At 35.1% G+C, this 16,243-nt stretch overlaps 1 protein-coding gene across 3 annotated transcripts in view; it reads left to right on the top strand.

Moving 5' to 3' along the window:
* The window catches only part of CTNNA3 (catenin alpha 3), a 1,664,900-nt gene that overhangs the window by 1,313,834 nt on the left and 334,823 nt on the right, over window positions 1-16,243 (top strand). For all 3 annotated transcript variants that reach the window (XM_063101675.1, XM_063101677.1, XM_063101676.1), the window contains one exon: window positions 2,166-2,317. In XM_063101675.1, coding sequence (XP_062957745.1) covers window positions 2,166-2,317 — 152 coding nt within the window. The remainder of the gene's footprint in view (window positions 1-2,165; window positions 2,318-16,243) is intronic.

A 16,243-nucleotide genomic window follows, 5' to 3' on the forward strand; every position in this document is an offset into this window, starting at 1 on the left:
GTACTTAATGCTAAGAGCAGGTTTCATTAATAAGATTATGCTTAAGGTGAGTCTGAAAGATTAGCAGAATTTAGGCACAGGAAGGACTATGGTAAACAGGAAATGATAATGGCTAGAGGAAGTGGGGCTAAAATTGACAATGGATTTAGGATATAATATATGGTAGAGCAGATAGTGGGCACTTGGATATAGAAGGTGAAGAAGAGTAGGAGGTCAAAGAGGACACTGGGTTTTTTCTTGGTGGACAGGGCACCAAGATAGGACACAGTAGAGGAAAAATAGGTTTTCTGGGTAAAAATAATATGTTTAGATTTAGATAGGATAAGTTGAGGTGTTACAAAAGATTCAGATAGAATTTTGCAATACACAGTTCTGGCATTCAGGAAAAAGGTCCAGATTAGAGATATACTCTGTAAGTCACATGCGTATAGATGCAAATTGTGGTTTGGGACTATTTCTCCTAGGAAAGTGGTATGAGTTTTCTTCTTCCCTGGCTTTGTTATCCTAGCCTCTGAGAGTGAGACAGTGACTTGATAAAATCACACCATAGAGTAGTATTGCCCAATAGATAGTCCCTAGCCACATGTGTCTATTCAGCACCTAAATAGGTGAGTGTCACTGGGGAAGTGAATTTTAAATTTCATTTAATGTTAATGAATTTAATTATTAATAGCCACATGTGGCTTGATACCACTTTTAATTGGACAGTGTGCCTACAGAATGGACAGAGGAGAGGAGCACATTGGATAATCCTGGTAGGTATGAAGGCTAAGAAGTAGTGTTTAAATGTTACATTTTAGCAGGTGGAAGAAAGAAAGGACTAAATAAAATGAGTGCCCACGTGTATCATCAACATTTGCCCATATCAAGAGCATGGCAGGTAGGACTGCAAGAGATAGGATGTCATACAGGCAGATAGAAATTTGGATGTAGGAATAAAATAATATTTATCAGTATTTACATACTAGTTAAACTACTTTTATCATCCAGGTTTAGAACTGTTGCTCTAAAAATTAATCTGTTTTTATCCCACGTCTTCACATAGGGTAGAGGTTTCCTCAATACAACATAATATACAGTTGACCCTTGAACAATGTGATGGTCAAGGGTGCTGACCCCGACAGTTGAAAAATCCCCTTATAACTTTTGACTCCCCCAAAACTTAGCTACTTAACTACTACTTAGGCAAGTCCTGTGCTTTCCCCAGGGCTGTTAGGTATGTCATGAAAATTTATTGAAAAAAATCTTGTGGACCCACACAGTTCAAACCTCTGTTGTTCAAGAGTTTAATGAAGTAGTTAAGGGTGTAGACTCAGACTTTAGCAGTCTGAGTTAAAATCTCTGTTCTGACACATATTAGCAGAATAACTCTGGAGAAGATTCTTGATTTCCCTGTGTGTTAGTTATTCGACTATTAACCCTGGGTTAATACTGTGGTTGTTTTAAGATTTAAATAACAGTGAGCACTTACAAAAGTGCCTTGAACTTAGTGGAATTAATAACTGTTACTATCATTAACCTAAAAGGTAAATTTGAAGAAATCTTTTTATTTGAGACTATTTTGAAACCTCACTTTAAAAAAAAGACAATTTATGGATTCACCTTACTGACGGATGCCTCCCTATACTCATTCAGTGTTGTGTTACTTCAGAAATAGTTTGCATATGAAATTGCCAATTTCTTTTCATTAATATTTTTTATTATAGGGAAAACATCTTACCAAAAGAAAGTTTGCAGTATTATTACCATTAATTAAATTCCTTTTGTTAAGCAATACAAATGCTTTCTTTCTTCAGATATCTTTATGTATATAATCCCCATTGTTTTTCACACCAATTCCTTTTTGTAATTTTTGGGGAGTTTATATTGAATATGAGAAATGATTATATGGTCCTAAGTTTGGTAAAAGCAAAAATTACATAAAAGGGAAAGATGATCCTTTAAAACATTTCTATAAAAATGCCTTTTATTGTCTTTTCATCCTTCACTTTTCAGAGAACCAAGATAATTCTGCCAAAATCTTTTGTATCTCTACATAAAAAAACAACAATTAAAAGTCTATTAATCAAATATTTGTTTAAATATACAATTCTACGTTACCTGCAAACTATAGAAATCCAAAAATGCAAAGAGGATAATCTTTTCTCTCTTATTTATTTTAACAGTAATTCCTGAGTTTGTAACACAAGTGAATGTTGCCTTGGAAGCCTTAAGCAAGAACTCATTGAATGTGTTTGATGATAATCAATTTGTGGACGTCTCCAAGAAGATCTATGATACAATCCATGATATCAGATGTTCAGTCATGATGATTCGGGTAAGTTTGCTTACCTTTCATTGAATTATTGTAGCACTCGTCACCATGTGGAATGCTTGGAATGATTGCAAGAAATCTTTTATTTTTACACTGTAGTGTCAATGCTGAAAGCCATTAGAAGCTTAGAAATTTATATGTATCCCCGAAATCAGATCTACTGTCACAAACAACACTCTTACGTATTTGGTTATAACTTACACAAACGATCACATTTGCCTGCTGTGTGTGCAGAAATAATAGGATTCGTTGTGTGCAGGATTTGTTGAGGTGTTGCTTAGCATGATCAGGAGCCAAGAAAAAATACATAAAGTAATTTGCTTTCTTTTCTTGAACAAAAAGGAAAGAATCTTTCTCATCACTGTACTGGAACTGATAGGAAAATGTGTTAAAACAAGTTATTCGTTGGCCAAGCCCCCTCATCCTAGATCATAGAATCACAGTGTTCTGCAAGAAATCTCACTTGAAGCTGCCAGGAACAACACTTGAATGGTCCCAGTCTGGGAGTTATCTATTTGGGGAAATATATGCCACCTTATTAGGAGGGTAAGTGCACCATTTGTTGTGGGCACACTGTGTCTACAGAGACAAGGATTATTTGTTTCTACTCAAACATTAATGTAAATATATTTTTTTTAAATGTTACTCAAAGCAAAACTATACAAAACAAAACAAAAATGTAAGTTCTTTGGAAAGTGTGTAGGTAAAGATATAAAGACACTTTATCTTAAGATGGGTTTACCTGGAGGCAGACCCTGAGGTAAGGATTTGTGTTATCAGTAGCCTATTTAGGAGAAAGTAAGAGAGAAAGTGAGGAAGGAGAAGGAAGCTAATAAGGTTTAATTATGAGTCACTGCAAGCAATTGGGGCTTGGTCCTGCTGGCAAACTCTGGAAGGTACTGTAGTATGCACCTCAGAATTATTTCATCTGAGGGGAAAAAAGTCTGGAGATCTATCCACCTATTCATCTTTGGTTAAAGGTGTCCACAGAGGTGTTACCAAGCTTCATGGTCGGGACCGATCAAGCTCTTGTGGCCATCTCAGGCAGGGTGGCAGGTGCTTGCAGTAGGAAGATTCAGTAGGACTGGTGAATGTAATGTGTAAATACAAGTAGAGTTCAATTTGAAATCCTCTGGACTTAACTGGTAGTAAGACGGTAAAATGGAAATAGAAGATATGGGTGGAGCATTGACAGTATCTGATAGGCCTGAATGTCAAAATTGGGCTACGCTGAGTAGTCTGTAAAAATGGAGTCATTGTGTACCTCAGGGAACCTGGTAGGCAGATGGATGCAATGGAAGAACTGCAAGAGAAAGGCTAAAGGTGTCCAGATACAGGATCTAGTACTTCAGGGCATGGGAAAACCTGAACTCCAATCAGTTATACATATTGGAGAGAAACCTCAGGATATACGCTTACAAGCAGCCCATAAGTATTTGTTCATATATCATTAGGAACTGGTACTGTACCAATACTATGTCTTAGCCACAAAGAACCTATATCAAATATTTTCTTTTTCTTGCAAAGGTTTTTATGTCTTACCTGTGTGGACTAGTCAGCTAGTGATAACCCAAAGCTGGCAGGGTAGGTGGATCCAGGAGAGAAGCACTAAAAGTGTGAAGAAGACACATGAACTTCAGGAAATAATCATATTAGGTGGAATCCCTATTTTCCCACTATCTCTGGGTGGATATTTGAGAAAATCAACCAGTGAAATAGCACAGGGGAACCAGGGTAGAGGATACTTTTTTTTTTTTTTTTCATGCTAAAACTATCTAGGAAAGGAAAAAAAAAAAAATCTTATAACCTTTCCCAATTGGATCCCAGTTCCAGTATTTAAAAATTTTCTTATTATCAAGTTGGCTTACTTATAGCAAATCAAATTATCTTGCCATTATTTCTACATATTTCTCACATATCACAGTCCTCTGTAGGGCAGGAGAACAATTTATTGTAATTATTAACAGCCTTTGAGGGAAGTAATTTTTCCCTATAGTCATCTCTTTTTCAAGGTAAATACATCCATTTCTGTTAACGTTTCCTCATAGGAATAATTTAGTATTTTGTGTTCTTCACTAGTCCTTATTTAATTCTCAACAAACTTCTCAAGTGAAACTATCTAAAAGTATATTCTGGTTAGGACCTCTCCAATGTCAAGGAAATGGAAGACTTGTTCTTATATGTTATTTCCACTGATACAGCTGACTGCTGTTAGCTTCTCTTTTTCTATCTTAAACACCAGGGTTGTTGGATAGAGGATGACTTCTTTTTGTTCTAATTTTTTATCCTGCTGTTGCTTATGTCTCTGCTCTCCATTTTGATTTGATGTGTTTGCTCTTGGGAATCCTAATCCTATTAAACTTCACTGTGTTTCTAAATGACTCTTCATGTAATTTATCAGGTTTCTTTCCAATTTGGTTGTTGACCACACACCGAGTTAGCATCAGTTAGAAACATGAGATGTAGAATCTTAGTTCCTTTGTCTATGTTACTAACAAAAATATTAAATTATGCTGGCCCTTCATCTGACTGCAATCCCTGCTAGATAGCTCCAGTATAAGGACATTAGTGTTAAGAGCCTTTGGAATCTGCTTCTCTGTCCTACTGAGAACATGTCTGTAAGTGTGTAGTTTGCAAGAGTATTTTTTGAATTTTGAGGTAGATGTATTCTTTCTTTAAATATACTTTATGGCCAAAAAGATAAAACAGATAAAAACAGAGCTGCTGTACTTGAAACCATAGAGAATAGGCTGGAGGACCATCGTCTCTCTGTCTCCACAACCCCAGGCAGTCTTTAGGGAAACCTCTATAGAATTTCTACAGGGATTCCTTAGAGGAAAATCTGGAAACCGCTGGACTTAATTGCTAATTGGATTATAGGATGAAAATAGAAGGATAATTCAGTTGCAAGTAAATGAAAAATCTATTTTTTTTTTTTCTTAAAGACTATGCCTTTATTACAGAAGATAATAAAATTGTTCTGGTATAATCTACTCATTACAAGGTCAAATTTAATGCTGACCTGTACTCTGGCCTTAGAACTGCATAGCATTTGGTGCTTTCTTCAAGGTATCTAAAAAGTGTCAACATTAAGGCAATAGGTTTATAATTATGCAAGTTCAGGGAGAAACAGTTTGTGCTCTTGAGAGTGTTTGTGGGTGTTACAGAATCTTATTTTATGTCTGAATTTTCATGGCTGCTCTTCAGCGCCCTTGAGACAGTAAAATGCTAACTTAAGACCAGAACCTGATATTTTATAGTTTTATAAAAATATGATTATGTCTACCTTTAACATACATTTTGATCAATTATTGTGTTAGCAATTGTTTAGATTATTTTTAAAAGTTCTAAGATAAATACTGACATTTATTATTGCTATCCCCACTGGATTCAGTATGTGGACAAACAAGGTTGTAGAATCTCATACTTAACCTAGAGAGTAAGGCATATTAAATATTTTGATCTTTTTGGTGTTAATACCTATACACAAATTTTACAATTATTAAGAGGTCCTGTAATATAATGGTTAAGACTAAAGCAAGAAACAAATCTCACTTAACCTCAGTTTCCTCCTTTGTAAGATAGACTTGGTATGAAACCTACTTCAAAAGATTATTTTAAGCTAATAAAAATGAAATGCATAATAAATAGTAGTCTATTACAAGAAGATGGCTACTAATAGTATTACCACATAGAGCTCATATTTACTAGTACTGCTGAAGCTGCTTATTTCTTTTGTATATCTTGAAGAATGTTAACTATAGAAACTGTAAAAATATGCTTATGGAAAAATATGAAGCCAAAGACCAAAGAGCAACTTGAAGGGCAAAGTCTTAAACAAAGAGATAAGTCCTTTTGCAAGATATAATTTATAGGGCCGACCCTGTGTCTCACTCGGGAGAGTGCGGCGCTGGGAGCGCCAAGGCCGCGGGTTCGGATCCTATATAGGGATGGCGGGTGCACTCACTGGCTGAGCCCGGTGCCGGCGACCCCAAGCCAAGGGCCCGGTCCCCAAAAAAACCAAGATATAATTTATATAAAAGGATACCTATCTTTATTAATATCAGGTATCTAAACCACAGGTTATTTAACACATTGTGCTTTTGAATCCTTATTAGTTTAAGCTATTATTATAATTCTCCATATTTTTTAATTAACCTCTTGAAACAGAAAGAAGGACTACTCTCAATGTTCATCTTTTTTGGTAAAAGGTAATTAGTCATAAATAGAGGAAATTCAAAAAGGGCAACATAATTAAATTGTGAGAAAGTAACATGAGTGGACAGCCGTGAACTACTCTCAAAAAGAGTAACAAGATCATGGTAAGATTAACCCTTTAACAGGTGTTCAGAATGAAGATTTTACATATTTTGTTTGTGAACTTTTATATGTTCCTCATCAAAAGCACATAGAAAATATAGAGATACGTTTTAAAGCCAATGTGAAGATTTTCATCACTAAATTTGGATTTTCTGCATTAGTTTTCTAACTTTATATATCAGGGAATATATAAAGCATATTTTGTATATCTGCTTTAATGGAAGTTAATTTTTGAGGAAACAAAGGGAAATAAAATAAATTTAAAAAGCATTTACATGCCCAGTTTACATTAACTCTTTTTACATGAATCATTTACATGGCTTTTAGAGCTGGAACTTAGTCCAATATAAAACATCAGCTTTTTTTTCATCATGGCCTCATACAAATTCTTTTATGTGTCTTCTGGACTAAGCTACTATCTGTCTATCTGCCTGCAGTTTTACTTTAAAACTACTGAAGGGAAAGGCCCTCATAAAACTACTGAAAGGAAAGGCCCTATTAGTTAGTCAGTAACTAATATAGAATGTTATCTTGTGAGATTAGAATTCTGTGGAATTAAGTTTGTAACTGGAAAAACAGTGAAAGAGTGTTGTGTAAAATCAAAAGATGTGGTTCAAGTCTCAGCTGTGTTACTACTTATATTGTTACTTTACATGATGTCATTAGTTTATTCATTGGAGGGAAAAATGGAAGCATACTATTGAATTTCTACTTTTAAGTATCAATGCAAATTAAAATAAGAAATGTACAATAGAGAAGTGCAATAAAACTCAAAGTATATATTTCTATACAGTAGCAACTAATAATTAGAAAATATCACCTTTTAAAAAATACAATATAGCATCAAAAATTATAAAATAAACTTAGTCGTAAATTTAACAAAAGAAACACAAGATCTATACTGTAAAAATTACAAAACAATATTGAGAAAATTAAAAAGATATAAATAAATGGAAAGATTGGTCATTTCCTGTACTGGGAGAATAAAAACTAAAATGTCAGTTATTCCCAAATTGATTTATAGATTTAATGCTGTTCTGAACAAATTCCCAGCAGTCTCTTTTATGAGAACTAATAATTTGAGATGGTTAGATGGGTGTACAAGTTTGCCAAAACTCATCAAACTGTGCACTTAAAATTGTATGTAAATTAGATGTCAATAAAGTTATTTAAAAAAATAATGGTTTGAATGGTGGCTGCCAGCAGTTGGGGTAATGGGGGTAAAGGGGAATTGTTCAGTACGTATAGAATTTTAATTTCATAAAATGAAAAACTTCTAGAAAATTATTGTACCACAATGTGCATATATAATTAACACTACTGTACTGTATACTTAAAAATTAAGATGGTAAATTTTATGTATGCGTATCTTATAATAATAAAAAAAGATTATCTAGCATTTTACAGATTACAAACAAGCACATCAAGAAGCAAACAAACATATTCAGACCTACCGAGTTTAAGCAAATATCCCAAGATTGTAGAACAAGTTAGTTGCAAAACTAATCCTAGATCTTTAGTTCCTCAGTCTTCCAGTCCAGGCCAGACAATGCCACTACATAAAGATCACATGTATACAAAATATTTGACAAGAGGTTGGCACTCAAAAAAAAAAAAAAAATGTTTTATTCAGTAGCCTACACCTTTGAAAAGATGTAATTTTAATTAGATAAAGTCCTACCAAACTGTACTAATCAGGGCTAATTAGAAAGAGTTGTGTGGACTATTGATAATGCTGAAATTTTGAATATTATAAAATTAATACTTTTTTCTTTAAATAATTGGTTGCTTCCCAAATATTTCTGATGTTTGGGTCCTCTTTTATTGATTTTTATTTCTCATGTTTGTGAGTCATTATGTATTATCTTTGATCAGGGGCTGGCAAACTATAGCTTGTGGGCCAAATTTGGTCAACCATATGTTTTATATGGCCTGTGGGCTAAGAATGATTTTAATATTTTAAAATATTGAAAAAAATTGGAAAGAAGAATAAGATTTTCTAACACATGCTACAATGGCAAGGTTGAATAATTGCCACAGAGACTATATGGTTCCCAAAGCCTAAAATGTTTACTACCTGGCTCTGTACAGAAAAAGTTTACTGGCCTTTGTCTTTGTTTTAGCCCTTAACCAAAATCTTGACTGACTTCTCCAACAATCCAATCATCGCATTATTAGTTTTCCTTTCTAAATCCAATCGTCCAAAATATTTGAATATTAGAATTGTCTTTTCTTCTAAGTTCCTTGAGTCATATAATCACTCAGAATGACTTTTGCCAACTCTTTCTATTCACAGTCTAGGGTCTCAGGATCCTTTCTCCATTCTCCTGTCTTTTCCTCTCTGAGAGATTCCATTCTTCAAAGTGCTCTAATTTTTTCACCCTTTCTTGTGTAGATTGAACTATCTTCGTTTTTTATTTTTAAATATTATATTCATGCCCTGATGCTCTGTAAATAGAGTTCTTTAATTATTAGAACCCACTCTTTCCCAAAGGCCGTGAGGAATTTTTTACATTCCTTTGCATCATTTGTATTTTGCATCATTTGTATTTTGCATCATTTGTATTTTGCATCATTTGTTCAGCAGGTAATATTAAATTTAGTTTAGCTTTGGATTATGATACATTTTGAAATTCAATTTTTGAGGGTTACAGTATGTTGAAATTCATCAACTTCATTCTCTTGTTTCATTTTTCTTTTTTTATGTTATAAGAATAATAATTTTGTCCAAAGATTATTGGGATCACAAATGAGTTTTTATAAAATAAGTATTCTCTAAGTGAGTTTAAAATGCAGTGAGTTTTGGTAAATATCTATCTATATATATATATATGCCCAGGTTTGCATAGGACAATCTTGGATTATACCCCTTTTACTCTAAAAATTGTTCAATTTGTTTGATACATTGTTATGCTCATTCTAGTTTCTGGGTCCTGACTGTACTGCTTGAGGCCTGTGGCACATCACCTCCACCCACTGGGCTACGTTCCACAGTGCTCAGCACTAATGAACTAATGATCACAGTTCCCTGTCAAGACAGTTCTTCTAACCCCAGGGCATACTTTCTCTCCATAGGCCTAACTGCTATCAAATGTTAGCTGCTTCTCTTCATGCTTTGCAGATCCTTTGTTGACTATGGAGAATCTGTTCAGGCACCATTTTAGATTTATTTAACGCACTAAGACTTTACACCTTTTCCTTTTTCAGTGTTAAGCAGATTTCCTAAGTTCATCTTAGTCACTCTACACTCTCAGAGGAGTCTTGACAGGGAATCTCAGCTAAAATACTCTGTTCTTTTTGGAAGTGATATGACTCCTGTAAAGTGTCAGAACCAGTTTGTAAAAAAGCCAGCTACCAGAGGGCTTCCTAAGGAAACTTTAATAAAGGTCCTGCTGCAAAGTGACCTTAGTTTTATATGCAAATTTAAATTAAACCTTGGTGGGAAGAATTCTGTAGTGGGGCTCTTGCTGTTTCCTCTGAAAATAGAGAGTGTAAAAGGGAAGGAAACCCTGAATCACCTGCTGGCACTGGTCAGTAAGAGCTTAAGTCTTCTAGTCTCAACACACTTAATGGCCTTACTCATGTGTATACCATTTGAAGAGACTTTTGACTAAGGGAGCTGAGATGCCTAGAGTAAGAAAGAATACCATTGAGAAACATGCTGGTTAAGCTACAAAAGCAGCACTAGTCAGCGATCTCAGCTGTTCATGCTGGGAGAAATATGTTCAGCTTTAAGTCATTCTGGGGAGTGCTCTTTCACTGACGGGTCAAAGCCACTGGACTGGCAGGAGAGTCCATGGTCCAAAGGGCTTTGATGTAGACTAGTCCAGAATTCAGAGAGCTCTACACAAGCGCAACACAGAGCTTTTGGCTCAAAGTAGCTGAATATAAGGAGCCAAGCATCTCTCTTTGAAAACACCTTCAGGTCTTCAGAGAAAATGGCTAGCACTGTGAACAGAAGAAAACGTGGGGAAAATGCTTAGTTGTGGAATGTTAAGGGACTTTTTTGTTTAGTTTTAAGTTAAAACTCATTAAATAATATATTTATTATAAATAACTTGTGTTAGTAATTAGATAAGTTAAATTTATATTAAGTGTTAAATCTAATGTTTTGTATTATTTTTAGCACTGTTAAGATGTGCTAATCTTTTGCTTCAATTAAGTTCGGCTGCATGCCTATATTTTGAAAGCAAATTTTAAATAGTTACATAAGCCTTTCAGAAAAAATATTCTGAAAAAATACAATTAATAAAGCAATGACTTTCAGAAAATAGGCATTGGCATAGTTAATAAAGGAAGGAAGGTTGAGAATTTTATATTTCCAATATCTGTAAAGTAAATGATGGAGTTTCTTTCTTTCTTTTTCTTTTTTTTTTTAATGATGGAGTTTCAAAGGGAGAAATATTCTGGAATCTGACAGCAAAAGGTCTCTGAGTGAATTGAAATGCTTGAGGTCACGCACTGATAGGGGAAGTCACAGGACAAGATTAGAGGTCTTTAGGCATCTGCTTCAGAACATTTTCTTTTAACACAGAAGAAGGAAACAACTCTATGTTTTTACACAACAGGAGAATTTAGACTTTACTGACTTCCCTTTGTTGTTAGGTCAATTATAAACACATAAATAAATCTCAAGAATCACTTTTTGAGCAATATGTTGAGGAACACTTATCCTACAACTCTTCCCTGCTCCCTCAGATTAAGACACATTGGCCCTCAACTGTCCTACAGTTTGCAAGACATGCCCACACATCTGGCATCATTCTACCTACTATCCTCTCTAACCATGATACTTTCTTCCAAGAATCTGCACAGGAAGCCTCTTCATGTCTGCTCCAGCATTACCTTATATGACATCCTACACTGATCCTAAATAAAGCCGTGCATAAAAATAGCATCTTTCACCTCAGCCACTCTCTCTTTTTATTCAGGTTTATATGTACATGTTTGTCATGGCAATTGGCATATTATATACTTATTTGTTTATTTATCTATTGTCTTTCTTCCCACACAAGAATGTAAGTTACATGAAAGAAAGAATTCTTAGGCCTTTAAACAAAATCAGATTTAGGGTAATTTACAATGAAATCAAGTGGTTGATTTGGTTTCCAAATTTGACATTTGTTTGAAATATAATCACTGCACCCCAAGGAATTAAGGGAAAGAAAAAAATGATGTTACTTTGTTATGTTTTACATTACAAAAATGATGGACAATAGTGTTACTGAATTAGGCTCTTAGGTCCCAAAGTCATAGAAGTGAACAATGCACCCAGCAGTAAAGCGAGCAATGCTTTATTAAAGACGAGACAGACACGCATGAGCGAAGTAGCTACGGAGAAGCTAGCTCCCCTAGGTGAGCTGGTCCAGGTCCTGTACAGGGCAAGAAGGCAAGGAGTGCAGGCTGGCATCATTATTCTGTGCCTCTGGAAGTAGTCCTCTCTGTTTTCCTGGTTGCATCATGGGCACATGCTCGGTTAGGGCTTTGGTCCTTGCACCTGCTCAGTAGGTCCAGCTGTTGTTCATTATCACCACCCCACGAGGGTCATTGTAGCGGTCACCTTGAAACTTTGGCATGTATGGAATTTGGGCTAATTGCCTGGGGGAAGTTGGGGAAGAGTTTTTTAAAGGCAAGCAGTTCCTCAATTGAAGTTGGCATCTTGCTTTGATGATTTCTGGTATTTTTACAGTGGTCGTGAGGGAGGTCAGTTCTAGGAGTATCTTGTGTATAATTCCTAATGGGTTCTTAAAGTTAATCTGTAACTTAATTTTTACAATTATGGGAAAAGACAGAATGGGTAGATAATGATAAGTTTTAAACAAAACTAAAAGTTATATTTTAATAAGCCTTGGGGAAGGGGTTTTGCAACTCAGTAAATATCTGTTCCCCTTTTATCTCAGTTTATTTATCAGGGTGGTTAACTGCCCAACCAGTCTCTTTCACTTACTTTTATCAGGTCCATGGGGTAATCACGTGCCCTGGAGTGGGGGGTGGGGGATGTCTCATGACTGAGGAATGGAAAAATCACAAATGTCTTCTGCAGAGAAAATGGAGTCACTTTGGTTCTCAAGCCTAGCCCTATCCTGTTTCAATAGGAAACTACTGTGATAGATGCTTTCACAAAGAATTAACTTTGCTTTATCTTTGATTTAAGGTAGTTTTAAGAGTAGCAAGGATTTTTATTAAGTATTGTATTTTGTGGCCACTAATGTGACCATGAATGGGCAGTACATGTCTGTATCAACTCTATTTGTCTCAGTAAAAGCTTCTATAAATTTGGATCCATTTGGTTGTTTTAAAAGTCCTCCATTTTACCTTGTGCATGTGACAAGATTCCCTTCTTTGAAGATGATGACAATTGTAGAACAGTCCTGATGAGACTTTTTTTTCCCCTTTGGTGGCTGGCTGGCATGGGGATCCAAACCCTTGACCTTGGTGTTACAACTCCATGCTATAACCAACTGAGCTAACCAGCCAGCCCAAGACTTCTTAATTGTATACATTAGCTATTTGGTTGTGAAAGAAAGAAAGATCTTTGAGGTTGAAGTTTGTGAAACTTGCTGAAGTGTATTTTATGCACATTATCCTCTATTATCAGTCCCTTGGTGTTGTAAGCTCTGAAAAGTCACAAAATTATCTACAAATTTAATGATTAAAATGTGTTTTATGAGTATACTGTCTTATATTACAGTGTTTGGAACAGAAATCAGGAATTTAATTAAAGTCATAAAATATAGGAAGACACCATAACAAAAATTATTTGAAACCTTAAAAATGGCTGTAAAATACATTTTAACCCATCCATAGTGGTCTGTTTACTGAAAATGTAAAAGTAAAATAAAACATGGAATTTTATACGTCTTCTATTAATACTAAAAGTAGTGGTTTTGGGAATAGATTCTGTGTACCCATTTATATTGGCAATATATTTACAGATGGCAAACTTCTTCTAGTGGACTTTGCTAATTTAAGTTTTGGAGTACAACCTTATTTTAGGTTGGCATCCCATCCTGCATTTAGAAAGAAATTGCCCTTCCTTGGAATATCTTTGTGACCCTGAGTTAGTCAAGTACTCTTTCAACTTCAGATCTGCATTTATAAAATGGAGATAACAAATGTACCAAATGGCTGATCAGAGTTTAAAAGGGATAATGCGTGTAAAGCATTTAGCAAGGTTTCTAGCACATTGTAAATGCTCAGTGAATGTTTGTATTTGTATTAGTATTAGTCAGAGTAACTAATGCTAGTTGCAACACAACCCTCAAATCCCAGTAGTTTATCCCAGTGCCGGTTTATTTATCCTTTTTACCTTGGTCTGATGCTAGCCCATTTTCCTAGGTAGGTGTCTGCCAGGTAACAACTCAATTATTCAGGATCCTCTATTCTTTTGATACTGCCATCTGTATAATGTGACCTCCACTGTCACTGCAGAAAGGGAAGAGAGGGTAAATGATTGCATTGGAAGTTTGATGGCCAGACCTCAATGTGGTATTCTCCCCTCTACATCCCATTTGCCAAAACCCAGCCCAAGGGACCTAAATGAACTGCAAAGGAGCTGGTAAGTGCCCTCTTCCTGAGTGTCTAAGAAGAAGAAATGGGATTGATGAGCAAGTAACCATTCCTTGTCACACTCTTTGTTCCAGTTATTGCTGTGGTACAACAAATTACCCTAAAATTAGTGCCATAAAATAGCAACCAATTTACCATGCTCACAGATTCCATGGGCCAGGAATTCAGAAGGAGTGCAGGTTTGTTCCGATACATGTCTGATGTCTGGGCTGAGGACTAGAATATTAATGAAGGCTACATTTATCCTGTCTTGTGGTGTGGCTTTCTCACAGAATGGCAGCCTCTGGATAGTTGGGCTTTTTGCAAGGCATTTTAGGATCCAAGAATAAATGTACAGGTAACAAAGCACGTGCTACATTGCTTTTTCTAGCCTAACTGCAGAAACCATATAGTGTCACTTCTGTCATAATCTATTGATTATAAGCAAGTCAAAAACCTCCCAGAATTATAAGGATGAGACATGAACCCCATCTTTCAATGGAAGGAGTGTAAAGATCAAAAGGAGCATGTGGGATGAGAGATAACACATCTCTCTATCTTTGAAAAATACATTGTGCCCACTTTTATTACCATACTCTTATCATCATCATTATCATTATTAACAATAATAATCATTAATTATATTTTAATAATTTATTTTGTGACCATAAGTCAGCTTAAATAGCTTTTTGTTTATTGAACAGTAAAATAAACCAATGGAAAGATTCTTAAACCATTGCAGGTAATCTTTTGCTTAATGACAACTAAAGATTTGGGAGATCTAATTAATCAGATATTCTAGTTAACAGAATATTAAGTTGCCACACTTTAATATCTTCTATAAATGTATTCATTGCCTGTTTATGATACTAACCTAAGTACAATCTTTTTGATTCCCTCCTCTAAAAAATTCCTTTGAAATAATAATAGCTAGGAAGTATAAAATGGGATAGAAGTTTTGAGAAGGGTATGTAGAATATGAAATTATCATGAACCTAGAGCTAGCTAACATGAAATGAAGAAAATACCATATTAAGAAATAATTTACTTGCTGTACAGGCCCCTTAGTCAACCACTTGAAAAATGTTTGAGTACTTTGTATCTTTCAAGCACTGTGCTATAATTTAAGAATGCAAACATTCTCAACTGGCATTTTTATGGAGTAAGAAGTATATAAGTAAATGACAGGTATATATTTTGATAAGTGATATAATGAAGCACATTGAATCATTGGTAGAAATATAGAGGTTTTTAATTCTGCCATGGAGAAGATTTTGCAAAGATGTAGTCATTTGGTGACAACCAAATTGGGGTTTGATGAATGAGTAGGAGTTGTGTAGTCAGAGTTGTGGTTTAGGACATTTGCAAGGATATAGAGCTAAAGACATGCTCAGAGAACTGCAGTTGGGCCGAAGACCCCAATTGTATGGGTAGGGGAAGAGTAGAAAAGTAAACAGAGTTTAGATTCTTAAGATTCTTTATGCCATGTCAAGGAGACAAGACCTTGTCAAGTGGCAAGAGGAAAAGAATTACTAGATTTGGCAAAAAGTATTCAAGATTCATCCTGTAGAGTTGGGCGGGGTGGGTGAGATGCATAATTCTCCCCCTCCCCACCACAATCACCCACCCTGAGCTGCTAATATTTGAAAATTTAGGTTCTTTTAGCAAGAAAGAAGGGAGAAACAGTGATTGGGTTGACCACAAACAATCCCTCATAACGCAAGGGTACTTCAAGAAGTTTGTGAAAAAATAGAATTAAAAGGTAATACAAATCTTTCCCTGAACTTTTTGAAGACCTCTTGTATATTTACTATTAGAGGAGGATGGAAATTTTTATCAAATACTGATCATATTGTTTATGCTTCATTAAATAAATGGATCAAGTGTAATTTTCAGGGATCACTCTTACTTAGCACAGGGAACCTCTCCAAAAGGGACATTAGAAGCGTGATAAAGATAATAATATTAATAATGAGAATAATAATAATAGAAAAAAATGAGGCTTGTATTTGGAACAAGCATTTTTGTATTTGCAGTGAGCTAAAGCCAAGCATATGCCAA

Source organism: Cynocephalus volans, chromosome 7, assembly GCF_027409185.1.
Source record: "Cynocephalus volans isolate mCynVol1 chromosome 7, mCynVol1.pri, whole genome shotgun sequence".
Lineage (NCBI taxonomy): Eukaryota > Metazoa > Chordata > Mammalia > Dermoptera > Cynocephalidae > Cynocephalus > Cynocephalus volans.